The sequence below is a fragment of the Desmodus rotundus genome, chromosome 2 (assembly GCF_022682495.2).
Source record: "Desmodus rotundus isolate HL8 chromosome 2, HLdesRot8A.1, whole genome shotgun sequence".
Taxonomy (NCBI): domain Eukaryota; kingdom Metazoa; phylum Chordata; class Mammalia; order Chiroptera; family Phyllostomidae; genus Desmodus; species Desmodus rotundus.
Genome location: NC_071388.1, coordinates 186794344 through 186821748, shown reverse-complemented (window position 1 = coordinate 186821748; position 27405 = coordinate 186794344). Strand labels below are relative to the sequence as shown.

The 27405-nt window shown below is 44.5% G+C and overlaps 2 protein-coding genes across 4 annotated transcripts in view; one reads left to right on the top strand and one right to left on the bottom strand.

The window, feature by feature from the left end:
* Positions 1-2974: 2974 nt before the first annotated feature.
* On the top strand, positions 2975-7850 carry FZD5 (frizzled class receptor 5). The gene is made up of 2 exons (XM_024564053.4): positions 2975-3739; positions 4009-7850. Exon 2 carries the CDS (start codon positions 4261-4263, stop codon positions 6019-6021), a length of 1761 nt encoding a protein of 586 aa, XP_024419821.1. The 5' UTR covers positions 2975-3739; positions 4009-4260; the 3' UTR covers positions 6022-7850.
* Positions 7851-15844: 7994 nt separating this feature from the next.
* The window catches only part of CCNYL1 (cyclin Y like 1), a 32595-nt gene continuing 21034 nt past the window's right edge, over positions 15845-27405 (bottom strand). For 2 of the 3 annotated variants that reach the window (XM_024564122.4, XM_045198422.2), the window contains 5 exons: positions 26432-26483; positions 25497-25616; positions 21814-21980; positions 18098-18260; positions 15845-16950 (listed from right to left, as the gene is read on the bottom strand). In XM_024564122.4, coding sequence (XP_024419890.1) covers positions 16840-16950; positions 18098-18260; positions 21814-21980; positions 25497-25616; positions 26432-26483 — 613 coding nt within the window. In that variant the 3' untranslated portion in view covers positions 15845-16839. The remainder of the gene's footprint in view (positions 16951-18097; positions 18261-21813; positions 21981-25496; positions 25617-26431; positions 26484-27405) is intronic. The other variant, XM_024564123.3, reaches the window with a different exon arrangement.

The following is a 27405-nucleotide window of genomic DNA, read 5'->3' as shown; positions in this document are numbered from 1 at the left end:
TCTCTCCATCCCTCCCTCCTCCTCTGTCTCTGGAATAGGTTTTCCTCAGGTGAGGGTTAAAAGGGAAGGAAGGGAGGAAGGATGGAAGGAAATAAAGACTGTGTATTCATTCCTGTGTCATTGAACCCTCAACTGTCTCAACAGGACAGTACATGTATAATCAACACAAGTCTAGTAAGATTAAAAATGCAGTAACTATTCCCTGGTGACAGACTCCAAAAGCAGTATTTCAAATGTCACACACTTAGTAGATGGGATGGTTAGTTAGCATCATGGTCTGTATTTTCATCAATTAATAAACACACCTTTGACATTAATTTAAGTTGAATTTCATGAATTCGGCTTTGTAGAAACACGTTTAATATAGCAGTAGTGTCTTCAACTCAGAAATTGGTGTTTATTGGGTGGATGGATGGATGGATGGGAGGCTAAGTAAATTAATAGACTAGGATGTTTGGCAATATTCCAGGTGCTTAAAAATGCATCTTAAAAATAATTCAGCCCTGGTCAGGTGGCTTAGTTGGTTGGAGTGCTGTCCTATACACCAAAGGTTGTGGGTTTGATTCACAGTCAGGGCACATACATAGGTTGTGGGTTGGATCCCCAGTTGGGGCACATACACGAGCCAACCAATGGATGTTTCTCTCTCACATCGATGTTTCTTTCTCTCGCTCTCTCCTCCTTCCTCTCTAAAATCAATAAACATATCCTAGGGTAAGGATTAAAAAATCATAACTTAGTGTTTCTAGTTTGTTGAGTAATAAATTATGACTCAGGAGAAAATTGTGATTTCTATCCTTTCTGATGACTAAATAAGTAACTTCAAGCAAGTCATTATGGTGCCAGTTTTATTTGATTGTTGTGAAGATTAAATGAACTAACATACACGAAGTATTTAACATCCTGCCTAATACTTACATGTTAAACAGTCATCGTATTTTAAACTGCCTTTAAGTTGAAACAACATGTTTTTTAAAAAGCAAAAATTCAAATGATACAAAAAAACTATACAATGCAAAATAAGTCTCTTTTGGCAAAGTTTCTGCTGTTATTACTACTATTATTAGAGATCTCCAAGCAAAGGAAACCTTTGGCTATTGATTGAGCAGAGAGAGATTTACAAACCAGTAGATAACGTCGTTTGAGTTAGAACCACGTGAAATAACCCAAGTACTCTGGCTAAATTCCAGGAGGAGTGATTAACATTCTCCAACTTCAAATAATTTTTATTATTAGCCAACACTTGTCTGTCCCCAATAATACACATGTTGCATAAAGGGCGCAGAATGAGACAGCACCCCCCCCCACACACACACACACACCGGCATGTTCAGAGTCTGTACATTCTTTCCACTGAGGGCTTTCCTGCCTTTTCAACTGCTATTCCCTGGCTTTTCAACTCCCACAACTTTTCAGCCCTGGGAAGTTTGCCCACCCAGAGTGCCAAGTATTTCCAAAAAACAAAAGAGATAAATATGAACACCTGTAGAGTTCCAAGGAATGAAAGATGTAATGTACATGTAAAACATATTTATTAATAGTTTTGATGTTGGTGAAGCTGTTGACATTTATTCCTTTTAAACTCTGAGGCTGCGATTAATACACATATTCTTTATTATTTTCCACAGAGCCTTGCTGAGGGAGAGGGTTATTCTGCCATTTAGTCTCTCAATCTGTACAAAATGGAATCCTGGACACAAGAACAATACCCGCGGCCTATCTCACCCCTTTAGTCCAGTCCTGAGTCCTTCAAGTTCCCTGGCCCTCCAGTCTTTTTTCACCTCCTTCCCAGAAGGAAGAGGTGGGGGAGTGGGAAACAATTCAGACCCTCTTTGTAAGCGTGTGAATGAATTTCAAGTATGCTAAACACCTCAGTCTTCCAACCTAATTAGAACACGTAGAAAAAGAGGCATTTTTTAGAACATTTAAAACTTGCAGCATAAAAACCCATTTGGAGAGCGCCGCTGTGTGTCCCCGCAGTCGGGGCTGCGGACGGCGGCTGCTCTGTGCGCCGCCCCCCAGCCTTCGGCAGCTAGCGGGTGCGCAGCTAAGTAGCCCGCAGTCCCCAGGGGGCCCAGCGCCCTGCCCATTACAGAGCCCGGAGCCAGCATTGGTTCTCTCTGCGGGGAACAGCCTGGGATTTTAAAGGATTAACATCTCTCGAGTCTTGCAAAGACAGAAAAAATCACTTTCTTGTCACAAGCCTAAGATTTTGTTACAAAACGCAGAAGTAAAGCCTTGGAGATACCTATTGTACATAGTGGGAATGGTTTAAATTGTGCATGTCACGGCCCGACTACCTGGGTTCCAATACTGGGTTTGTCATCTGAGCGCCTACTATGTGCCAAGTCTTTGGAATACCGCGGGGAACAAGATGGCCTAGCTTGCGGTTTTCTCGGGGGAAACTATTCTTAGCTCGAATACCTTGGTTAAGTTTCTAAATCTCTGTTTCTTCACCTGTAAGGTGTACTGGCCTCATAGAATTGTTGCAAGGATCAGAGATTTGTATTAAGATGTACACGATTAACGCACTGTTCCAGCACACAGTGCGGCTCAGTAGCCATTTGCTCTTCTCTCGACATGAGCTCACCTGGTTTGAGGACTGTCCGGGAGTGGGGACAGGTGCCACGGTACAGAATGATTCTTTGAGCAGTTCTTTTAAACAAGCGCTGGGTTCTGTAAGAATGCTTAGCTGCAGAGAGGAGACCTGGTAGGGGGCCCTGGGAGCAAAGGTTCAGCAGCTAGAACATTACAGGAAAGTGAGCCCTTGCACCCGTGGGCGCCAGCAGAGAACTCCTTGGGACTTGTAGCAAGGGTTTCCCGCCCCGGGTCTCAAGAAGGCGTGATTAGCATTCGCCCCGCCCCCGTCGCGTCCCGGCCCGCGATTGGGCTGCGTGACTAGGCGGCCCGCTCAGGGCGGGGCCGGAGGGCGCCCAGAGGAGAGGCCAAGCTCGCGGGGCAGTGGGCGGGGACGCGCGGAGAGCGTGGCGGAGCAGCCCACCAACCGAGCCCCAGCTCGAGGGGGCGGGGCTGGGGCGGGGCCTCTCGGCGGGCATTAGAAGCAGGTGACCCGGCGGAGCGGGAGAGGCTAGTCAGCCTGCGGCCGTGACTCCTCCGCCGCCGTCGCCGCCTCCTCCGCAGCGGCTAGCCGTTCAGTGCCAGCTAGAGGTGGGAGAAAGGGTGCGAGTGCGCGGGGGAGGAGCCGAGCCAGGCGCGTCCCAGGAGCGCCGCCACCGCCCCCAGGAGTCGGCTGGAGCGAGGAGCCCCCTGCAGGGGAGGAGGCGAGCGGCGGGCGGGACGCAGCGGCGGGCGCGCACCGAGCAGTCCCAGCAGGGCCAGCGCAGGCTGCTCGCGGTGCTGTGAGGCGGCGGAGTGCCCCGGCCGCCACACACCGCCTTCCTCTCGCCTAGGTGCTGCAGGGGCGTTTGCCCTTCCTGCGGCTTCGGGACCCTGGTGGAACGCACGGCCTGCCCCTGCCCTGCCCCACCCGGATCATGCGGGGGGCCCCGGAGGAGGAGAGGGCGAGTGACCGGCCTGCGGCGATCGCGTTCAGGGGACGACCCCCTCTCTGAGACGCCCCCACCTGCTGCTGCCATGTGCCGCCTCCTCGGATACCCAGCCTATCACCAAACTTTCCAGGTGCCAGCTTGGCTCTGAGTCGGGTTTTTGAGCGGAGTGTCCCAGGGACGGAGGACCCAGGCTGGCTGCGGAATATCTGTTTCTCTCCGGATCCGCGAAGGTGAGAGCCGGTGCCTTCCCATTTTCCCCGTTCTCCCTGGCCTTCTGCCCTTTACTAGAGGAGACTGATCGCTCCGACCCTGGGGTCCAGCCTGGAGGGCCCAGTGGAAAGGGAGGCGGGGTGGGGCGGGGAGTCAACAGTTCGATTTCAGGAGGTGGAGGGGAGAGAAGGGAGAGTTGAATCTAGAGATTTGGCGACCGCTTGTAGGGACTTAGCCGTTGACTCCCCTCTAATTGGGAGTGGTTGCAATTTTTCTTCTTTTTTTAAAGAGTACTTTCCTTGGAATCGGAGCCCTAACTGCCCCTCCCCAATCCTATCCGGCGAAGAACTAAGCGCGGAGGGAGGCAGCGCAGTCCCAAAACAGTTTATCTTGGGGCGGATTTCTTGAAGAGAAAAAGAACCAACAGGTTGCCAGCCCCGGCGCCACAAACAAGTCGGTGGAGAGGGAAGCTCCGGCCCCAGTTTCCCCTGCCTGCTTTGGCCCCGAGAGGGCTGTGCGAGGCAAGGGGAGGGAGGGGGCTATGGCTCGGCCTGACCCGTGTGCGCCGCCCTCACTGCTGCTGCTGCTCCTGGCCCAGCTTGCAGGCCGGGCGGTGGCCGCCTCCAAGGCCCCTGTGTGCCAGGAAATCACGGTACCCATGTGCCGCGGCATAGGCTACAACCTGACGCACATGCCCAACCAGTTCAACCACGACACACAGGACGAGGCGGGCCTGGAGGTGCACCAGTTCTGGCCGCTGGTAGAGATCCACTGCTCTCCGGACCTGCTCTTCTTCCTGTGCTCCATGTACACACCCATCTGCCTGCCGGACTATCACAAGCCCCTGCCACCCTGCCGCTCTGTGTGCGAGCGCGCCAAAGCCGGCTGTTCGCCGCTCATGCGCCAGTACGGCTTCGCCTGGCCGGAGCGCATGAGCTGTGACCGCTTACCGGTGCTGGGGCGCGACGCCGAGGTCCTGTGCATGGATTACAACCGCAGCGAGGCCACAACGGTGCCCCCTAGGCTCTTCCCGGCCAAGCCCACCCACCCAGGCTCGCCAGGAGGCCCATCCTCTGGAGGCGAGTGCACCACCGGGGGCCAGTCTGTGTGCAAGTGCCGCGAGCCCTTCGTGCCAATCTTGAAGGAGTCGCACCCGCTCTATAACAAGGTGAGGACGGGCCAGGTACCCAATTGCGCAGTTCCCTGCTACCAACCCTCCTTCAGCCCCGATGAGCGCACGTTCGCCACCTTCTGGATCGGCCTGTGGTCTGTGCTGTGCTTCATCTCTACCTCCACCACGGTGGCCACCTTCCTGATAGACATGGAACGCTTCCGCTACCCCGAACGCCCCATCATCTTCCTGTCAGCTTGCTACTTGTGCGTGTCTTTGGGCTTCCTGGTGCGCCTGGTCGTGGGCCATGCCAGTGTCGCCTGTAGCCGTGAGCACAGCCACATTCACTACGAGACAACAGGCCCTGCACTGTGCACTGTGGTCTTCCTGCTGGTCTACTTCTTCGGCATGGCCAGCTCCATCTGGTGGGTCATCCTGTCGCTCACCTGGTTCTTGGCGGCTGGCATGAAGTGGGGCAATGAGGCCATTGCTGGCTATGCGCAGTACTTCCACCTGGCCGCATGGCTCATCCCCAGCGTCAAGTCCATCACTGCGCTGGCGTTGAGTTCCGTGGATGGGGATCCAGTGGCTGGCATTTGCTACGTGGGCAACCAGAACCTGAACTCGCTGCGCGGCTTCGTGCTGGGCCCTCTGGTGCTCTACTTGCTGGTGGGCACACTCTTCCTCCTGGCAGGCTTCGTGTCACTCTTCCGCATCCGTAGTGTCATCAAGCAGGGCGGCACCAAGACAGACAAGCTGGAGAAGCTCATGATCCGAATTGGCATCTTCACGCTGCTTTACACAGTGCCCGCCAGCATTGTGGTGGCCTGCTACCTGTATGAACAGCACTACCGTGAGAGTTGGGAGGCTGCGCTCACCTGCGCGTGCCCAGGCCAGGACTCTGGCCAGCCACGGGCCAAGCCAGAGTACTGGGTGCTCATGCTCAAGTACTTCATGTGCCTCGTGGTGGGCATCACGTCTGGCGTCTGGATTTGGTCCAGCAAGACTGTGGAGTCGTGGCGGCGATTCACCAGTCGCTGCTGCTGCCGCCGGCGACGGGGCCACAAGAGTGGCGGCACCACGGCTGCCAGGGACTATGCCGAGGCAAGCGCAGCGCTCACAGGCAGGACCGGGCCACCGGGCCCCGCAGCAGCCGCCTACCACAAGCAGGTGTCCCTGTCGCATGTATAGGAGGCCTCAGCCCTGGAGTGAGGGAGGGGGGTTGTTTTGTTTGGTAGCTTTGCCAAGGTCACTTCCGTTTACTTTCCTGGTGCTGATGCCCCCTCCTGGGGCAAGTTGGAGAGAGGGGAAAGGGCCCTTTCAAGGGAGTAGCTGTCCCAGGACTTCTCAAAGGGGCTCAGCTCACGTGTATTCTATTTGCGTTTCTTACTGCGTTCTTTAAGGGAACCCTGTTTCTAATTTATATGTATTTTTCTTAATTTTTAACTTTGTTGCATTTTTGGCAACAAAATTTACCTTTGCTTTGGGGGCTTTACAATCCTAAATTTGGCATTATAATGAAGTTCCACTTGGTTCAGGTTTCTTTGAACTGAGTGGTCTGAATTGGAAAAATATATTTCTTATAGTTGTGTCTTTCAAAAAAAAAATGTGAACAGTGAAAGTTTGGGTTATTGCGACTGAGAACTGACCCGTGTTCTTTTTCAGCTTGTCTCTCTGTCCACTGCTTAAAGTGTCCCAGATCTTCTAAGGTGAGCTGCTTGTCCCTGCTTATGAAACTCCAGGTCACACCAAGGACAGCATACTGTGGTTAGGGCCTCCCCACAGTGACAAGGTTAGGGAGTGTTTGGCGATTTGGGGTCCAGGCTAGCTTTGTTTAGTGAGCTTCGGGTTCTTTTCTGTAGAACTTGTAATCATTCTCATTCTTAACAGTGCCAGCGTTTTGAATAAGTTAGAGGTAGCAGGATAGTGCCCCGTATAAATATTTGGAGTAGTGAAGACCTCAAGGATGGAAATTGTCGACCTTGTATTCTAGATTGATAAGAGGTCAACTCTGTGCCAGAGGAGTGGGGGGTTCTTAATATGCTTCAGTGGTCCCACATTTTTTACAAAATCACTGGTGTTGTAATTTTTGGTAAAAGTAAACCCACTCCCTTCTTCTGAAGCTACTTAGTGAAAATCGCTAAAGGGGACTGCTTTGTAGATTTAAGGACTGAAATGGGTATACCTCCATTAATTAAGTAAATTTCCAACCTTTACCTGCTCCACCACCGGCCCACCTCCTTTATCATGTTAAACAGTCTTTTTGCTTTTCTTATTCCTCCTCTCCTGGAGAGCTGTGATTAGAAACCACACCCACCCTTGAATGAGGTGCTTGAACTGGGGGAGGGAAGCTGACTACCTGTGAACAAACATTGGCAGCAATGAGAGGAAATAAGTGTCCCTGGACTTTGGACTAGTGTATAGCCAGATATTTATTCCAAAAGCGGCAAGACATCGCTCTCTGCATCTCTGAAAACAAATGAGACCCATAATACACTTGCATTTGTTTTTAAAATGTTTCCCCCACCCCCACCTCAGTATGTTTTTCTCCCCTTTTCTTCTGAGAAAGCCTATGTATTGATGCATGCACATACATACAGACATGTTTCTTTACTGTTGGAAAATCCTGTTTGCTTTCCTAATCTGTTTAACCATTCATTCATGAAGAGTGCGGGGCCAGGACCGAGGAAGGGGGTGGCAGTGCATTGGCCAGCAAGAGACCAATGACCAGGGTTGAGTGGAGACTAAATTTAGGAAGCTAAAATGGCAAAAGCAATTAAAATTTGAGAATGCCTCCCTGAAGAAACAAATCTAGGGAATTTGTGCTTCTTTTATACCAAAGCTGGAAAAGTAAAATTTAAGCCCAGTTTAATTTTTACTTCATGTATATTAAGTAAACAAATGAATACATAGTTCCCATAGTGAATTTAAATACTTTACAGCGTGAGCTGGGGGGAGCCTGGCATTGTAGTTTTAAGGAGTCTCAAAAGCTGTTCAGTGATTAAAATGTACTGCCTTTACACACTCATCCTCTGAATCAATTGAAATCTCAGTGGATTTGACAAAACCTAGTACACACAGCATAGAAAGCTTCTTGCTCATCTTATTTCTCTATTTACTCAGAAGCGTCTATGAGCCTTGAAATAGTTCCCCTGTCTGAGGGCCACTCTCCTATTTTTCAGATGGGGACCTTTTCTGCTCACCTTGACCTCTTCCCTCGTTTAGTGTATCTTCCCGGAAAGTACATGTTGGTTCCTGCTGCCTTCAGCTGTTGTGCCCACTTTGCATTGCCCCCCGCTGTCTTTTTCTTTGTGCAGAAATCTGGAAATGGTGCATAGTGTATCTAAAAGTTGTGGGATGAGTGGATGAAAGTAATTTTTCATTTAAAAAACTTTTTGTTTTCATTTTGGTCGCATGCCAAACCTAAAAAGAACAACCAATTTACTTAAAAAAATAAGACAGTTCACACAAAGGATACGAGGCCAAGGAGAGGCACTACAGGTAATGCTTTTGGGGGGTTTACTTTGAGAGCTGCCCTCTTTGTTTCCAGTCTTCGTTTTCACCCTGCCTTCCCTCCAGGATAAAGCCCACCTGCTTCCCTGAGGTCTCACTAATAGCCACCACCCCACCCCCTACCCGGGGGAGAGAAGCCACAGCTATTGCTGGTCACCCCCCATGTCCATCCACACACTATTCCCCTCCCCCGGATTTGCATTTTTTTATTAGACTGACAATCCATACTCATGAAAACAGTTACGAAGTGGACGGCTGCGGGGTGGTGTAGCAGTTTCTTCGCAGCCAGCTTGATGAAGTTGGACAGGATTCGGGGCTCCGTTTGGGCTCCGTGCGCAGCGTTGGAGCTGTTCCTTCCACAGTTCAATTTTAAGTAATGCCTTACTTTACAGATTAGGGGTGAAGATTTTAGAAGGTTGTCTAAAGGAACGAAAGAGACCTCTCCGTGAATCAGCTGACATGACCTTAAGAAGTGCTTTTAATTTATATTAATTATTTCCCTCCTCACATTTTGAAGTTGTCTAAATTGGCTGAAAATGATTTTTCTTGGTGCCTTATTGGTTTACCCTTGGAAACCTTTGTCATATTTTCACCTGACCACTTCCAACGATGGGCCTGTGTGTGTTGTGTGTAATTGTGCGCGTGTACGAGCTTAAATAATGTGCCGACAGCACTGTTTCTAAGTTGGTCTTCATTAGGCTGTTTCCTCCTGGGCCAGGGCTGCACTAATCCTGACACCGGCTGCCAGGAGAAAACCTCATGGATCCCACACCGAACCTTAATAGCAGCATCCGTGACCTGCACTGTCAAGTACAGAATGGGACCCCCAGAGCTAGGAAATGTAGTTGTATATTTTAATGAACTGCTACCCCTGCTAAAGAGGCTTCTTTCACTTTTGTGCTCTACAGAAAGACCAAGGGGGGTAGAAGGGACAAAGCTTTGAATAACTGCTTTCTAACACCGAATGTGGCAAACAGGACAGAGCACATCACAAATCTAGGCAGGTGGAAGGTACAGTGGCTGAGATTTGCCTGCTCCCTCTGCATGCCCTTTCTTGCCTCCAAAGACCAGTCAAGTGATCTTGGGGGGAAAAAATGCGCCTGAGTTGGGGAGGGTGGTTCTGAAGGAAAAAGCTACCAAGACATTAAAGCAGGGTGAGGGGTGGGCAGGTTGTCAGTCACTGAGTAACCTGATTCAGACCTCGCAGAGCTTAGCAGGTTGATAACAATTACAGGATTGATTTCAGCTAGGATAATGTCTGTGGCACATCATTTGATGACAATATTGCTTCATATTGTTACAAACTGTCTGTATAGTATGTATGTGATGTGGGTTTGTATATACATAATATATATTATATATATGAGAGATTTAGTGACTTTCGATACGGGTTTGGTGCAGGTGAATTTATTACTGAGCCAAATGAGGCACATACCGAGTCAGTAGTTCGAGTCCAGGGCATTTAATATTTTTTATGATTTCCATGTATGTATAGTGCCTATCTCATACAGTGTCTTCACAAAGATATCCCCAGAACTCATGAATCGGAGCCAGCAATATTTTATTTGTAGACAATCAACTTGAATCTATAAATTATTACTGGCAGATGATTATAATTCTGAATCCATAACGCTAACCAATGGAAACCCAGAGCATCTTGAGAAGTTTTTGTTTTGTTCCTGGAAGTCAGTAGAACAGCTGTGTGTGTGGTTATGTTAGTCTCATGATAATTTGCTGACCTTATTATTTCAGAAAAATTTTGTATGTATTATATTTGTGGAAGGTAAAATAATGCTTTGAGATTTTTATCAAATATGGAGAGTAGTTATTTATGAAAAAACAAAGAAATGTCTATTTTTGTTTCTTTGTTCCCAACTAATGTAGATAAAATTTAAAGTACATTAAAGCAATGGCAAAGAAAATAAGATGTGCCCTGACTGGTGTGGCTCAATTGGTTGGGTGTCGTCCTGCAAAAGCAGAGGGTCGCCGGTTCAATCCCTGGTTGGGGCACATGCTTGGGTTGCAGGCCTGGTCCCCAGTTGGGGCGCATGTGAGAGGCAACCAATTGATGTTTCTCTCCCTCTCTTTCTCCATCCCTTCCCCTCTCTCTAAAAGTAAATAAATAAAATCTTTAAAAAACAAAGAAAAGAAAAGAAGATGCTGTACAAGTCTTTTTCTCTTTGTGCTTTTATGGAGACACACTGCTGTCTAAGAGTATCTGAGGAGATACGTGGATTCCAACGTCATAATCAGATTTCTCAGGTGCACTTAAAATGTAAATGGAAATACTTTTATTAATAAGACAATCACGTAAACTCCAATCACCAGCAACAGAACTAATGAAAACTTGTTCTACTTGAATATACTTCACAGGTGTCTCCTGCTGACCCTGTCATTGTTTCACGATGCACTTGGAGAAATGAAGGAAAACACGTGTAAGAACAGAGACGTGGCCCGAGATCGTGTTCTGTTCTATCAACCCCCCGTCTGCACTGCACACCAGCGCTTTCCAACCTTTCTCATCCCGTGGTGCACATAAACTATTAACTAAAATTCTGCTCCACCATATAAGGGCTGTGTGATCCTGGACTTAGTGTTTAACCTCTCAGTACTTCAGTTTTTTCATCTGTGAAAGAGGGATGATAATAATAATACTCAGATCTTAGGGTTCAGAGGATCTAAAGGATTGAATCAGGTTAAGGCAACATTAAGGTAAAGCAAGGCTTATGCAGCTGTTCAGGCATAAAATGGAAAAAATTAAAACACTAGGTTTTCAAATTTGAGTTTGCATAAGCATCATTAGGGGCTATTAAAGATGTAGATTCCTAGACTTCAGCTCTAGGAATTAAGGTTTGGTAGGTCTGGGGCCCAAGAAACTGCTGCTTGCTGTTTTTTAATTTTAGGGTTTTTTAGGTGTACAAAAATGTTTAAAGATAATTCAGAGTTCCTGTACGCCCCTTCCTTACCCATTTTTCTCTGACGTTAACGTATAATACATTTGTCAAAACTAACAAGTCAACATTGGTTCATTACTATTAACTCCAGACTTCATTTGGACTTCACCAGATTTTCCACTACCGATCTTTTCCTGTTTCAGGATCCAATCCAGGATTCCACATACACTTAGAGAAACTTTGCTTTTCATAGGCACTTCCACCTGATGCGAGGTGCTCTGGGGCCATCTTGCGAATCACTAAGACATGTGAATGACTGAGCAAAGTCAAATGGCCCCCAGCCCCACACTGGGGAGACGAATGCAGTTTAAAAGCAGAACAGGGTATGTTGGTGGAGAAGGTGGAAATAGGTGGTTGATTTCAGAATTGTAATGGAATCCCCGTCAGATGAAAGGGGTTCCCTTAAGAAGCGAGACACGTATTCCTAATGCCAGATGAAATGAGTTTTGGAGTTTGGAATGTGGGGATGCTGCCTACACTGGGGAGATACATCTAGGGTTGTGGGCAGGGCAGGGGAATCAGGGAGGCAGCAAGTGCGGTAAATTGGGAACAGCTGCTTTGGGGAACACAGGTCGACTCAAATAGGGGATTAAAGATTTGATGCTCTGCCTTTGGAAGAGGCAGTCCAGTGAGGAGGTACAGGGGCCACTGTTTGGAAGGCTAAACGTAAGGGTCAGTGGAATTGAGGAGAGAAAGATGAAGTAATAAAGTTTCAAGAAAATGCTGGCAGAATCATTTGAGGTCTTGGAGTAAATACTATTGCATTGATAACTTCTGATGCTATCACTGAATTTCCCTAATCAAATTATTTAGCTCCCTTAGTAGCAGTTACAATAATCACCTAACTTGTTCATTTTTTAGATCGTTACCCTTTTTTCATTTGACTCTGGCTTCTGCTTAATTTCTAAACTATTTCATTTTCCTACTGCATTCTGCACCCTAGAGATCCTAAACCACAGACTGGTCTTCTTAGTGTTTACTTCATATTACATGGTCTCTCATCTGGCAAACCCATCTAGAATAGTTGAGTGGAAATTGCCTCAGGAACCAGACAGATTGCGCTGGGCTCTAGGGGAACAGGCCTTGCTGAAGGGCTCCAAGGTCTTTTGTGTTGTTTGCTGGCACAGTGGCAGGCGGGCCAGGTCGCTAAGTGGCTAAGTTAAGACTTTAGGTAATCTAATCCTTCACTTGTTGATAGATGCTGGGTATGATCTGCAGATTCTGCACTGAAACTAACACTTACCTGGGAAATTTCTCTGCCAGCTGTCAAGTGCTTTTCCAAGTAGCCCTATACTCAAGAATGCAGCTTCTGGGTGAGGGAACAGTCTAGTCATTTTAGATGTGGTTAGGGAGAAAGCTTGGGTGTTGAAAGATTTTAGCTAACCTACATGCCGTAGCTAAACATTTCCAAAAGCACTGCATAACCTGAATACAGAGTGAATTCTTTTCTGGTAAATACTGGCTTCAGCATTTTTTTTTTTAAATCAAGGAATAGTGTATTTATAGACATAGGGAAACTAAACCAAGAAATGAACCATGAGCTGTTATAAAACCAGGATTCAGTGCTGCTGGATTTCAATAATGCGTGGGCGTATGGGACATAGTAAGAATAAATGTGAAAGGAAGGGCCCTGGAATCTGATACAGCATGGAAGAAATTTCTCTTTAACCAGAAACAGTGGGCCCCAAGTTGTTTTAAGAGGAACCATATGAAATTGTTGATAGGCAATTTGTTCAAACATATTTCAGACCTTTGTCTTGTACTGAAGACTTGAAAGTTCAGTTCACAATATACTAGAGTTAAAATTTCATTGAGGTCAGTATTCCAATAGGAAGAACAACTACGAATGAAAATAAATTGAGTCGAGGTAGTCATACTCTTTCATAGTCTTGTTACTTGAAGGAATAAACCCTTCCCTGGTATAAAACCCTGAGGAAACTGTCAGTTACCACCCTACTAGTAACTAGCTTCCATGTCCCATAACTTGTCAGAGAACCTATTCACTTTCAGTGGTTTATGTTAACCCAAGTTGACTAAAATCCCCATTTATCAAAATGGCCATATTGCCTTCTAGAATTAAAGCCAAAGGGGAAAAACCAATTTTTAGTGATTCTAGTGATACCAACTTGTTCCTGAAACCGCTGTGTCCAATGCGCCTTCTCCAAACTTGACCCTTTGACCACTCACACATGTCAGCATTTCTGCTTAGCAGCTAGCATATTACTACGGGGTACAAACTATCGTAATGGTATGTGATTGATATACACACACACACACACACACACACACACTTCGTCCTTCTAAACTAAATGAGATCACTGATCAGTAATTTATCAAGAACAAGTGCTAAGATCTGACCTAAGGCAGTAAAATAAGGTGCAGGACAATATGGCCACTGCCAGCATTTACTGAATGCTGCTCAAGCTGAGTGGCTAGGACGTTAGTTGTAAAGAGGTCTTTAGAGAATTTTGTATATTTCCAACTGAAATGTTAAGTCTGAAAGTAGCATTTTAAAGTCAAATTATGTGGCTTGCTTAAAGTCCCCGTCCTTAAAGCAAACACAAGTCTAGTTCCTGTTCTTCCATATTCTGACCTGTTTAATTGCTGGAAATCCTCAGATAACTCACACTCTGATCTATAGTAATTCCTTTCTCTCTGGTATGTTTTACCTACTTTTATCTTCCAATGTGCTTTCCCCTCTTGGCACAATAATGAACTATTCAAAGATGCCATCTAATGCACCATGCCACAGAGTACTGTGGCCAATGGCTTTAAGTGTAATAAATGATCTGTAGGTTGAAAAGAGCGTAAGACAAATGACGACATCTTAGAGGCAAGGGTCAAACCAAATTATGGAAATGCTTTAAGACCTCACTATCAGAGCAGACTGAATACATACAAGTAAAGCAGAGATATAATGCTATCTGAATAGAGAGAAGAGTTACAAACAAACTAGGCACATTTTAATTAAAATAGGGTTTATTAGCTTTTCTTTAATATAAACATGAGGAAGAAAAACCACATAAGTTGTAGCATTCTTTTCAAAATAAAACCGCAATTAATACTTAAATCTCCAAGCTCTCAACTTCATAAACAATGTTTTTTATTTGAGGTGGTAGATTGTAGTATTTTGCATACCATTATTTTCGTTTCTGTCTTTGAAAAATGAGGGGACCCGCAGTACTCGATATAGCATGGAGCACTGTATATTGAGAGAAAGTATTCCTTGGCCCAGAAATGCTTTGTTTATAGGCAAAATTCCTAGGAATACATTTGAGAAGGTAGGTAAAAGAAAGATTTCACATAGTTAAGAACATTTCAAAAAATATTTCAAGTTTAGATGACATTTTACCAATCTTCGGAAAGACTGATTACTCATCTCCCTGCCCAAAGCCTGGGGTAAGGGTTCCTAAAATTTTTGTTTCCTCCTAAATACCAAGACTGAAATGGGACCCCTACAGCCCAGTCAACGTGTAAGGTAGAAGAGCTATTTCCTATTACCTGCTTTCAAAACACTATTGTTAGGGTCCACTTCCTTTAAATGTGTATTACATGTCAATTAACACTGCTCCTCATAATCTTCCTTTCCCAAATCTAGAAAAACAAAACTTTGATGATCAAAGCAGGTATACAGCATAGCTTGCAAATAACTGTTTTTATTTTATTTATTTTTGGGGATTTATTTGTTATTTGGATTTACATTTCTATTTCTTCTGTGAAAAGTTTTCTCATTTATTATACTGAAGTTTCCTTGTAATGCTATTCTTGGGGATCCATAATTATGTATCCTAAAAGATTAGAACTTAAACCATTAAGAACCTTGTATCAAAATAGACCTATCATGTTTTAACCTTGGGAAAAAACAAATGTTACCATCTAATCATCCCTGTGTTCACTGCAGTTATTTACAGTAGCCAAGATTTGGAAGCAGCCCAAGTGTCCATCAGTAGATGAGTGGGTAAAAAAGCTGTGGTACGTTTACACAATGGAATACTACGCGGCAGTAAAAAAGAAAATTTACTTTGAGCAGTATGGAGAGCATTATGCTGAGTGAAATAAGCCAGTCAAGAGAAAGACAAATACCATGTGATTTCACACCATATGTGGAATCTAATGAACAAAATGCACTAACAAGCAAAATAGAGACAGACTCATGGATTGACAGGCTGACAGCTGTGGTGGTGGGGGCAGTGTTGAAGGACCGGAAGGGGAGGGATTGAGCAAAAAAGAAAAAAGAGGAAAAATAAATAAAAAGCAATAAAATAACCTATATGATGACTTGCAAAGATTTATTTTTAAAAGAGGAGGGCATTTCTGTGGAGATACAAGGTGTCCCCCTAAAGTCCCAGTGCAATTTTAAGCTTTGGCACTTGAAGTATAAATGCTACAGACTTAAGAAACATTTGAAAATTTAAATGTCTCTTAAACATTTAAGCTTTTAATTTTTGTTTCAGCTCCCTCTTGAAGATGGCAAAGATTGGCTGAGACTTGTCGTTTTAACAGTTTACAAAACTAAATTTACAAGAAATAGAAATGTAAACTTTCACGTGTCTTTTTGTGAGTGGGTGGCACTACTTGCCCAGGAGCGCCCTGGAGGGCCCGGGCACGTGATGCTGTACTTGGGGAACACCTATTTCATCACCTGCTTGTTATCACTGGACCGCCGCATTGGTTGGAATTATGAAAATATCTATTGATACATTTATTTAACAAAGAAACACATCAGAAAATGAGAAGCATCCTTATTTTTTTTTAAACCCCAATATAGTTCTTAAGATATGTAGCATGGACCCACTGTAGAGTAGATAATCAATGACTGAAATTTTCTCTTATTCCAAACATGCTGATATGCTAATAAGTAGTGCTTGCAAAGAATTTGAATGGCAAGTGTTATTCAGCAGCTTTTTGGTTTAAACTGATGGCCAATAATGACCAGCAGCTTCTACGACGTAGTAGGAAGAATCCTTCAATACCTAACAATGCTACAGTCTGTTGCTAAGTGGCTTTATGAGTTGTTAGGAGTCCCATGTTTTAATGGTAATACTGCATTGATTGTAAAGGAATATGCAGCAATAGTGGGGGAGGGGTTTCTGGTTTCTTTCTTGGAGGGGGCAGTTCAGAAAAATAGGAAAGACATAAAAGTTATACATAGTTAGTGTCTTTCAAGTCTTAAAATTTAAACTTCAATAAAAAAACCTCACATAGTTCACAGTTACCGGCCTACATTGTAAGCAAATATCTGTGTGTGGGTTGGGAGCTATTGCTTTGGAGTGGCTTTTGTAACTCGTTTAGTAAAGGACAAAGAGTGTGTGACACTGACAAGGTCCCATTCTTTCCTACGAGCACAGTACTCGCTGTCCACGAGGCTCTTCCGTTTGCTGTCTGTCTCCCTGACTTTGCTGGTTCTTGAGCAGGAGACGTGGTATTTCTCCAGTCCTCCCAGATGAGGGACTAACTCTGCTGGTTTTTGAGCAGGTGAGGTGATATTTTTCCAGTCCTCGTAGATGAGGGGCTCATGATGTTACAACCCCCCATTTCTCCCTTAAGACAGGATGGCTTTAGAACGCTGAATACCAATAAAATTATCAGCACTGAGAGACCTTCTCATAGCAGCTCTGCACAGGTCTTTGTCTTCACACAATCTGGAAATGGCCTAGGAAAGGCAATCAAACAGAGCACAGGTACAATTAAAGAAAACAAAGGTTCCAACCTTTAAAAACAAGCATCACCTTTAAGCCATACATTCACTCTATCTATGTAGCGCACAGTTTCTGCCGCTTTGGGTAGCTGAGGTCTACGCTGCCAGGTTCAGGGGCGCCACATCTTGCGAATTCACGGCAGTAGGTCCTTTAGGGGCTATGATAACACTGCCAGGGCAGAGGGGAACTTAGACTTATCTAAAAATGGTAATAGGCTCCTAACCGCAGTATCGTCCATTGCCTCAGTTCCTTAAACATAATGAACATACACGCGGGCAAAATCAGTGTTTACTCAGCTATTCAAATTCCATCCAATCTTCATTAGCGATTATATACTCTAAGCAAATTTTAATGAGGCAGGCGTGTGCTGTAATTTATTGGATGGTAGGAAAAGTCTAATGACTAAAGCATGCTAAGGAACTATTTTACTTGCACATTAATTATGGTCAAAAAACGTCTTATTCTAAAGTACCACCAAGGAACCACAGAAAGTGTCCATTTCAGTTGTGAATAATTTTGTATGCTCACCAGAAGTCATAAGCTATAAATGTTACTTTGTCCCATGTACTTTACCATTTCCATTAAAAACCCATGTACGTTCTACCCCTAGTATTTGAAACACACATTATATAGTGTAAGTATGCTATATGTTTCTCAGGTTAGCCAGTAATGCTTTGTCTAATAAACTCATGGCACTGAGCCAAAATATATATAGAAAAGACATGAATTTGCAAACTGAATTAAGAATGGTAAGTAGATTATATATGTAGCTATGATTAGTGATAGAGTTGTGAGAAATTCATGTATGGTTATAAGGAAGGGTCAAAAGGAAAACCACTAACAGATTAAATTTGATTTAAAATACTCTGAACTATGGTCACAGAAGAGACCTGTAATTTGCTGTTGTTGTTAACAACATGGGACCCTCGCAGAAACCATGAAAGGCACTGGACATGCGATGTGAACGCGTTATAACAAGCTCTTCTTCAATCTGTTAATTTTAAAAAGCTTTCTATGTCCCTAATCACTTAATACGATTTACCCGCAGATGCTGGCTTTGGTGACTGACAGAAACCCCACTCAGTAATTCCACAGCCTTACCTCTAGGTTCTGTGCTCTTTCTTTGCTAAGAGGCGCAAAACAGAAAGGCAGGTTGTTGTCGTCTGCTAAGGAGCGAAGGTCAAAGTAGTATTTGGCATAAACACTGGCGGGAACATTAATATTAAACTGAAGTAGCTCCAGAAAGTGCCTTTCCATTTCATTCCTGGCGCGGGGGGGGGGAGCAGACAAAACCAACACAGGACAATTTTAGTCAACTGGGCTATCTTCAAAAGTGTCATTCTGAGCGACTAAGATGGCTCGAAATTTTGTTTTGAAACAAATAAAGGCTACTCAGCTCTATTAATACACTAATACTCAAACAAGGTACAGCTATCTGTGGTCCTTTCTGCATCCCAGCACTCTGAGTTCGGGACTGGGGGAGGAGGTTGCAGCCCTCTGTGCGCCCGGGCTGCTGACTCGGGCTCGTTCTTCAGAGTTCCATTAGTGCAGCTGTTCGATGCGTGCTCCTCGCACACTCGCAAGGCCCCACTATAGTGATCAGATGAAAGGAGCGATGTGTGCTGTTTATTAGCTCTGAAGAACTTGCAGACATTTTCACCAGACCGGTAACAGGAAGGGGCTTATTGAAGTAGAGACGCACCAACAAAAGGAGTGGGCACATCACCACGGCAACAAATGGATGCATCGAGAGCCACTGCTATTATCCCTGAGGGGGAAAACTCTTCAGGCAGCAAGGATTCATCTCAAATAAATAAATAAAGACGCCACATCTGATGGAAAAGGGAAGCCTTCCCCATGCCCCAGTGCACGGGGCTCATGTCAGAGGGCATAACGCAAGTTTCTGTTCACCGTCATCTCGCTGGGGTGAGAAACTGTCACTGTGACAGGACAAGACGCACCTTTTAAACTGGAAGGCAGAAAGATTAAAGACAGATATCTTGTCCGGACTGAACCCACTTTATGCTACGACCTCTGATAGAGCTCTGGACTCAAACTCCAACAGCGTTCCTCCCGGGTTAGAAATGCAACCCAGAGATGCTCAGCATCCACCATCACAGCCACAGGGGTGAGTTCAATACAGTGGGAACGGAAAGTTGGGAGCAGTCCTTTGCTATGTGACCACAGTGCCGTCTCCTGCCAAGTGTTTAAATATAAAATTAGAGCACATCATGCTACTTCCACAGGAATCCCTTGATAGAGTTAATTAATGTAAAAATGGAACAAACATGAGAGGCTTATTTTCTAACATACTTGTTTTTTTAGTTTTAAAGTTTTAATATTGTACCCATTAGGTCAGCAAAGGCTGCTCTCCTGTATGGACAGCAGTCAGAATATGAGCAGAGATGAGACATTTTCTCATGTGTTGAACTTTAAACCCAACTGAACCGACTTCCCAAATGACCTCCAAAATTCATTTCCTATTCATATGGCCATAAGTCTATAGAAATGTAAATCAGATAATGTTGTGATAACCAGCTAATCAGGACTTAATTTACTACAGGAATAAATGCACTTCACTACCCCTTTTATATTTTCTCCACTAATACATTTTAATTGTGTAGAAATACAGTACTTCATAGGATTAACATGTCTATTAATAGAGATTTAATCACAGAAGAAAAGCAGTATGCCTACAGAATATGCATTTTCTGGGGTTTTTGTTGTTTTTTCAATGGCTAGATGGCTGAATAGCATACCATTTACAGGCACGGCAAATTTTCTGAATAGCAGCTGCTCAGTTTAACCTATTCTTTTGAAGGGAAATATATTCTAAAAAGACACATAGATGCTGGAAAGTTTTACGAAAAAGCTGATAGACACCAATTTTTCAATTGAGACTCAAAACGAGAACATTACAAATCGTCAACAGCAGGGGGATGAAACCAATGGATACTAAACACTTGTAATGCCTTCCAGTTTCCAAAGAGCATCAACAAAAGCTCCTGGTGTTTCTCTGTTCGTCTGCAAAAAGCATGTTTACAACTAGGCTTCCTGTAGCTCTCTGAGGTTACAACTACAACGAGAGCCCCAGCCAACTGAGCTGCAGGTTTTGAGAAAATTTCAGCTGCCATCGTGGCAGGGCTGGTGTTCATGACTACACATTTCCTTCCCTCCAGGGACCAGTCTGAAGACTCATGACAGTGGCGATCAAGTCACTTTAGCTTCTGCAGCTTCCAGAAGCACTTCTGTTTGTTTCACATTCATCATCTGCTGTCACAGTTTGCTAAGATGGCCACCAGCAACGTCCCCATTACTACTCAGTTCACACTGTTGTCAAAGTGGGCATCTGCACCAAGAGCCACTTTGACAGCTACTGACAATCACTGGTCCCTTCTCTTGGTCACAGTGTCCTCACTCCAGTTGTAAATATGCACTTGGTAATTCTGAGTAAGTCTTATCTAGAATAACGAGCAAAGAAAACAAAAACAGAACTCTTGCCACTACCTCCCATCATCTTGCTCTTCTTAATGCTGTTCATTACCAAGAGGTGCTCTTTCATATTTCCTAAATGCCACCCGGGAAGACATTTCCACCGTCAAGTTTGAGAGTCTGCGGGGAAATACCTCTTTGGCTTATCCTGCCTACCACCCTTAGGGCCCTTCACAGTAGTCAACGTGGCCAGATCAAGTGCCCTTGTTAAATTTAGAGTTTCACTCACACGCTGGTAAGCCATCTCCGAGGAGCACCCTCATGGTTAACCTGCCGCTCCCCACAATGCACTGCTGTGGCTGCTGAGTGCCCCAGGAAACTCTCGAGTGAGATGGGCACTGGGTGATGCCCAGTGATGCTTCTCCAACTGCTTGAGAGGTAGGAGCTTCCTAACTCATCAGACTTATTTTGAAACATGTGCAATTCTCTTAAACCGGCAGGAGAGAACACAGATTGAAACCTTTATATGTGGCTAATTTTCTCTTTTTTTAATTAAAAAATTTTAATTCATTTTGAGAGAGGGAGGAAGAGAGGGAGAGAAACATCCATTGGTTGTCTTTTGCACGTGCCCTGACCAGGGACCAAACCCACAACCCAGGCACATGCCCTGACTGGGCATTGCACCAGAGACCTTTTGCTTTGCGGGATGATGCCCAACCAAGTGAGCCACACTGGTCAGGGCTGTAGCTAATTTTCTATCAAGGCTTCTTACTTTTTTTTTCCCCATTTCACTTATTTATGCATTAGTTGATTGTTAAATGCACCCTGACCAGGGATCGCAACCTTAGTTTATCGGGATGATGCTACAACCAACTAGGCTACCCAGCCAGGGCTGCTCATGGTTTCTTTAACAACAGAACTTCATATAAAAAAACGGTAAAAGTAAATATACCATATATGACTCAAGTTTAAGCTACAAACCCTCAATAACCTAGCACTCCTAAGACCTTAACAGTGGCCAAACATTTATTTCAAGGGCCAGATGTATGCCCCTTAGAAATGGACCAAAACCACTAGCTGCTCTAGGAAAGCCATTAAGATATTTACTGTGCTGTTGTTCTGGTGGTGAATTTGTAAAATGTTTGCCAAAAATCACCACAGAAAAAATGATCAAGCCAGTTATTATAACGACACATCAAGACCTACTTAATGATGAGGAATATGAATTGGTACACCAAAGAGGGATAGGAAGAAGTATGTAATTTTATGCCTATTTCAGATCTCTGCACAAAGTAAGCTTTACAAATACTTAACACACAAACTTTACGGGGGCAATGAGGCACTGGAAAATGGCTAGAAAGCTCACCAAAACCTTGCAAACTCACATGTCCTCAACTGTGATGTCCTTGAGGATCTGGCAGTAGTCCACATTCCACACAGCCTGGTCGTCCCAGACCTTGGAGGCGAGCAGAACGGCTCCCAGAACAATTCTTTTCCAGTTAGTGGGACAAATGTCGATCTCAGCATAAGTTAAAAGCCTTTCTAAGTAAACCTGCAAAAGTAGAGCGCTGGTGTTTGCATTTAGTTCAGTTTAAGTGCTGTGGTAAGAACTCTTAGCAATGACAGGTCTCGCCTATTTTTCACTCGCCTCACTCGTAGGTTCTACAGCGACTGTTTGGCCAGACAAAGCCAGAGGCCAAATCACAGTGCAGCTCAGATACCTCCATTGCCTGCTCTGCCCATGTGAATCTCCAGCCCAATTTCTGGTCACGGGAAGGAATGTGCATCTTAGGAAAGGTCATCCTGAAGAAATGCATTGCGTTATTACCTCTCCACTTATAAAAAACAGCATGTACCGGCCCAGTGTAAATTCAGCTAGTTCAATATTTGAGTGCCCACCACATGCAATGTTTCCTACCTGGCTGGCAGTTACGTGGTGATTTTCAGAATACTTGAATATGTAAATCTCTGGTAATACTGAGCACATTTATACCCTTTCCACAGTAACTAGGTCCTCGTTTGGCACGGACGGAAGATGAAATCTGGTGGTCAATGGAGCCTCCCAGTGGCTGCTGTGTGCGCAGCAGGGCAGGCAGCACAAACAGGTTCACGTGAGGCCAGGCTGTAGAGCCCCAAGGCATTCCCATCTTACCGCCTTTGCAAGAACAGGCAGGCAGGCAAAGGACAGTCCCTCTCGTATCTCCTGATGCTTGCTGCTCCATTATCATTTTATGAAATCCATCTCTGCCTCACAGAATCTGAAGCTTTAGTCAATTCTGGCGGTAACAGAGCTGCCAGTCTCTTCATCCCAGGTTCTCCTCTAAACCTGCCAGGCAGCTTGTGGGATTTCATGATTTCTTTCACATGTATTAAATATCTATTCTACAAAGAACTAGGCAAAGTCAACAGCTGAGTAAAGATTACAGAGGTAAGCTGTGCTTTGTTGCTACCTCAACGGGTGCTTTGCAGAAGAGTATATACGCAATTTGACAAAAAGAAAAAAGTCCAATTTTACAGAGTATGTTTTAGTGTCTGCAGGGTATCAGATTGACAGCTCAGATTTGCCAAGATCCATCAACCTCAACTGTGTTTTTGGGAACAAATGATTATTGAACATTATGTGTTCGTAGTGAAATGTTGCACCCATTCCCCAAAACTCAGTGCTCTTAGGTATCCTACTCTCTGCTTTATAGAAATAATTAAGAGGCACTTACACACCACTAGCACTCTCTCCACTTCCTGTCGTCTTTACTGGCGAACTTGGTATGTGACATTATTCATTCACACCCCTTGCCCTCCTGTGTCAGTGGAATTGTGATTTCTCTTCTCACTGAAGCTACCTCTTCTATCATGAAGTCAATTTCATCCACTTCTGCAGAACGGTTCCCACAATTACCTCTCTTTGAAGAGTCCTCTGTCAGCCAGAGATTTTCCCCAGCGTGATGTGTGTATGCTGCTCCCACCGCACCCTCCACGCCCCTGGAATGCTTCCTCTCATCTCCCACTCTCCCCTTAACCCACTTCAGCCTGCCCCTGACACTATCACTGTTCTGAAACTACTACTATGCTAAGGTGCCTTTACGCATTCATACCAGCGCTCTGCATCCCAACTCCCCACTCCTCAGGCTTTCCCAACAAACATAAAGGGCACCGCCACTTACTGAGTTGCTGGGGCAAAACCGCCCATTTGAGTTAGCCTGCTAGAATCTGTTAGCAATTCTTATCTCTACCTGTCATTGATAACCTGACCACATTTCTATTCTACCCGTCCCTTCTTGCCTGTATCACTGTTACAGCCTCCTGACTGCCCAGCCTCCCAACTCCAGTCCATTCCCCACAAAGCAGCCAGGATAGCCTCTTTAATTAAGAGCACTTCACTGCCCTGCTCAATGTCTGCCAAAGGTTCCCCATCACATAAAAATTTAACTTATTCCCATGGCCTGCAAGCTACAAGGCCCTGTAAGATAGGACACTGCCCTTCTGTGCCCCATGTCCCACATTCCTTCCTTCATTTCCAACTCTGACTACACTGGCCACCCCTCACTGTTCTTTGAACGCACGAAGCATGCTGTGCACTTGTCTCAGAATCTTGCACTTGGCCCCTCTGCCTGTAGCACCAGAGCTCCTTATCTTCCTCAGTTCAGTCAGGGCTCAGTTCAAATGCTACCTCTTTAAAGAGGCTGTTCCTGATCATTCTAGGTAAAGTAGTAAGCCCCTGTAGTCACTTTATCACTCCACCCTGCTTTATCTTCTTGTGAAAAACACTCACTGAAAAACACAGGTCTTCCTCACTAGAATATAAACTCCATCAGGCAAGAACTTTATTGAACCTGTTCTTTCCTCTCTCCCCAACACCTAAATCTGTAAGTTCGATCAGCATTTAGGAGACGAGTCCCCAGGAGTGGTTAGAATGGTGGGAAAACCAGGAGAGAATAATCAAAGAAAAGCCAAGGTAAGTAAGGTTCGAGAGAGAGTGTGGTCAAAATGCTAAATGCTGCCAAAAAGTTACTCATTCCATAAATATCCACTGAATACCTACTCTTTGTCTCTTTGTCACAATTCTATCTTCCGTCCACTTTTGAGTCATGTGCTTCCTCTGCATTTGAACCGCTACTCTTAATTCTTAATGCTCTAATTCCATCCCCTGAAACGATTACTAGACACTGCCACTCTGCTGCTGCAGGTGCACCAAGCTTAACGTGTCTACAAAGAACTCCCCCCCTTCCCACCCAGATGCGCCCCCTCCTGTATTACCCAGCTCTCCACCTGGCAGTAGCACTCCTGCCTTTCTGCAGCAAGTGCTGAGCACTCCCAACAGCTGGCTAACTCCGTGAAAAGGTCTGTGTCTGATCCAGTGCCCACTGTGGGGTCTCTATTCGGGAGCACAAGCTTCCTCTCCAAAATTCTAACTGGATACTAAAGGAAGAGGCACTGACCTAAGTATTCTTTTCCTCCAGACCATGTCCTTGACTCTTCCCTTTAGGTTTGCTGGAGGGAGGAGTAATACAATCCTAACCACTTCTTGCTACAACAGGACTTATTATTCCAAATGATAAAATCTTACCCTAGGAATTCTGAGCGGGTGACACAAAGGTCCTTACCCAGCTGTAGCTCAGGAGGCAACTAGCAAAGCCTTTTCAATTACTACTGGCATTATAATCCTGGGCAACCGCACAGGCAGGCACAAGAAAACAGTGGGCTTGGATTACCACCCATCATCCGAGGAACAGAAAATTTAGGGCTATGGTTTTTAATCAAGACACACATTAGAACTGCCTGGGGAGTTCAGCCTGGGACTAGCTTAGACCTACACTCAGCCTGTGGCCCCGATGGCTCGGCTATTGCCCCCATCCTACCCCACCAGCACACCTGCTGCCTGTAACAGCAACTGTTTGTGATGAGACTAGCGGTGGCAACATTTTAAATCACAATGATTCTTAAGCTCGGATGTGCGTATTTTACTTCCTTTGATAGGTTTCTCTTAATAAAGTTCTTTGACGTGAACAACAGGACCACACCCTGTGTACAAGACAGAGAGAGATGCTTTATGAAGGAAGAGCTACCTTACCAAAGTTACTATCGCACACTCAGCTGTCAGCTGTGCGGCACTGAAAAGAGTACGAACAAATCTGTAAATAAATTTGTGCTCTGGGTCATGCTTAAAGTATTCCTCTGGAATCGTTTCTCGCTGAAAGGAGAAAAAAATGCAATATAAGTATCCATTGAAGAAAAGTAAAGGATTCTTGTGATAGCAGTCTCCTACTTGTGCTCACATGCCCCTTAAAACAATTTTTTACTGGATGTCATGTCTATCAGTCTTTTAAATATAAACAGTGGGATCTTAAAAAACAATAGTGGTTCAATACTCACCACCATTCATTATGACAAATACAGGCACAGCCTCAAAAAATTTATGTGTGTTCCTCTCCGCCTTCCCGCTATAGAATTCTATCTAAATGTAAGCTATCTTTAGGCTCAGAAGTCTTGATCACCCTGTCATACTTCTCTGCAATCAGTTCTGAAAATACATGTTCAGTTCCCTGTACCCACGAGGCTCCAAGGTGGCACTGTGTTACACAGTCGTCCCCAGCCACATAGAGCTACAGAGCATCTCAAGTGAATTTGAAAGTTTTTGTCATGTTGATTAATTTTCTTCATAGAGTGGTAACGTATCTATCAAGTTTCCTTACAAGTACTTATATTGTTTGATGCTCCTGAAAACTATCTTACAAAGGTACATTTTCTGGTTTTGGGGAACATTTACTTAGCTTAGCTTACTAATTATACAAGCTGCAACTCAGTACTGACATTCCCTTTTACAACAGTCCTTTTGTAAAATAATTAGATACAACAAGGGGTGGGGAAGAAGATTTAAAGAAAGATGATTTTGACTCCAAGTTAGAGGAAGTGATTTTCTTCTAGTAATTGATTTCAAACAAATCAGCGTGAAATAAACACAGCTGTATGAGAGAAAAATATAACCTCAATAAAACTGACACTTACTGTGAGCGGATGTGATCTCTCATCAAAAATATCCAAGGATCTATTTGCATCTCTAAAAGATAAAAATGTGTTTTTAAAGAAGACTAATTCAGAAATTGTTAACACCTTAGGAACACATCTGCTGAGAGTAGAGATCAGGTGGAGGGAGAAGCTTAACCTTCAACAAAGCAGTTGACAAATTCTGCTCCTGCATTCTGTAAGACGATTTCCTGAGCTCTTCACTCAGCACATCAAATTCTGCGAAATCTTTTCTCCAAAGACCAGCCAGAGATGCCTTTATAAGCATTGACTCTCCCTAACAAAATATATTTCCACTTCTCAAACCTCACACTGGAACACACAGAAACATTTTATAAAGCATTAGTAGGAGGCAATGAAGTCTTTGGAATTTCAATTCATGTGGAATATGAGATTCGTGTTTTTCCTTGTTTTTTTCTCTTAGTTTCCTATGGTATATTCCTATTATATATTACTTCCTGTCTTTTAAATAGTTTGAGTTAAAAACTTGCCTTTTCATTTTACAAATGACCAGTCTTTTTGTTTAAAAGTTCACCACCTAATACACTCTGCTCATTTAAACAGTGGTTCTCCAAGTATGTTCTGGCAGCCTCCTGGGTTCCCCCCAGGGGTGTCCAACCCGCAGCCCAGGATGGCTATGAATGTGGCCCAACACAAAATCATAAATTTACTTAAAACTTGACAACTCTTCTTCTTCCAGTGTGGCCCAGAGACACCAAAAGGTTGGACACTACTGTGGGTCTAGATGCTTTTCAGGAGGCCCACGAGGTCAAAACCATTTTTACAGGAACCTTATGGCATCACCTGCTTTTATACTGACACAGCAATGACGGTGGAAAAGCAAGAGTGAATTCTGAGCACGAATCGAGGCCGCGGTACCACACTGTGTTTTAGTAGTCACTCTCTTCTTTGCGGCCTCTTGCAGTAGAAAGGAAAATTCTGGTTTACTTAACAAC

Bases quoted from the DNA above. Each gene is read 5' to 3' on its own strand.
- FZD5 (XM_024564053.4), top strand. From the start codon at position 4,261: ATGGCTCGGCCTGACCCGTGTGCGCCGCCCTCACTGCTGCTGCTGCTC.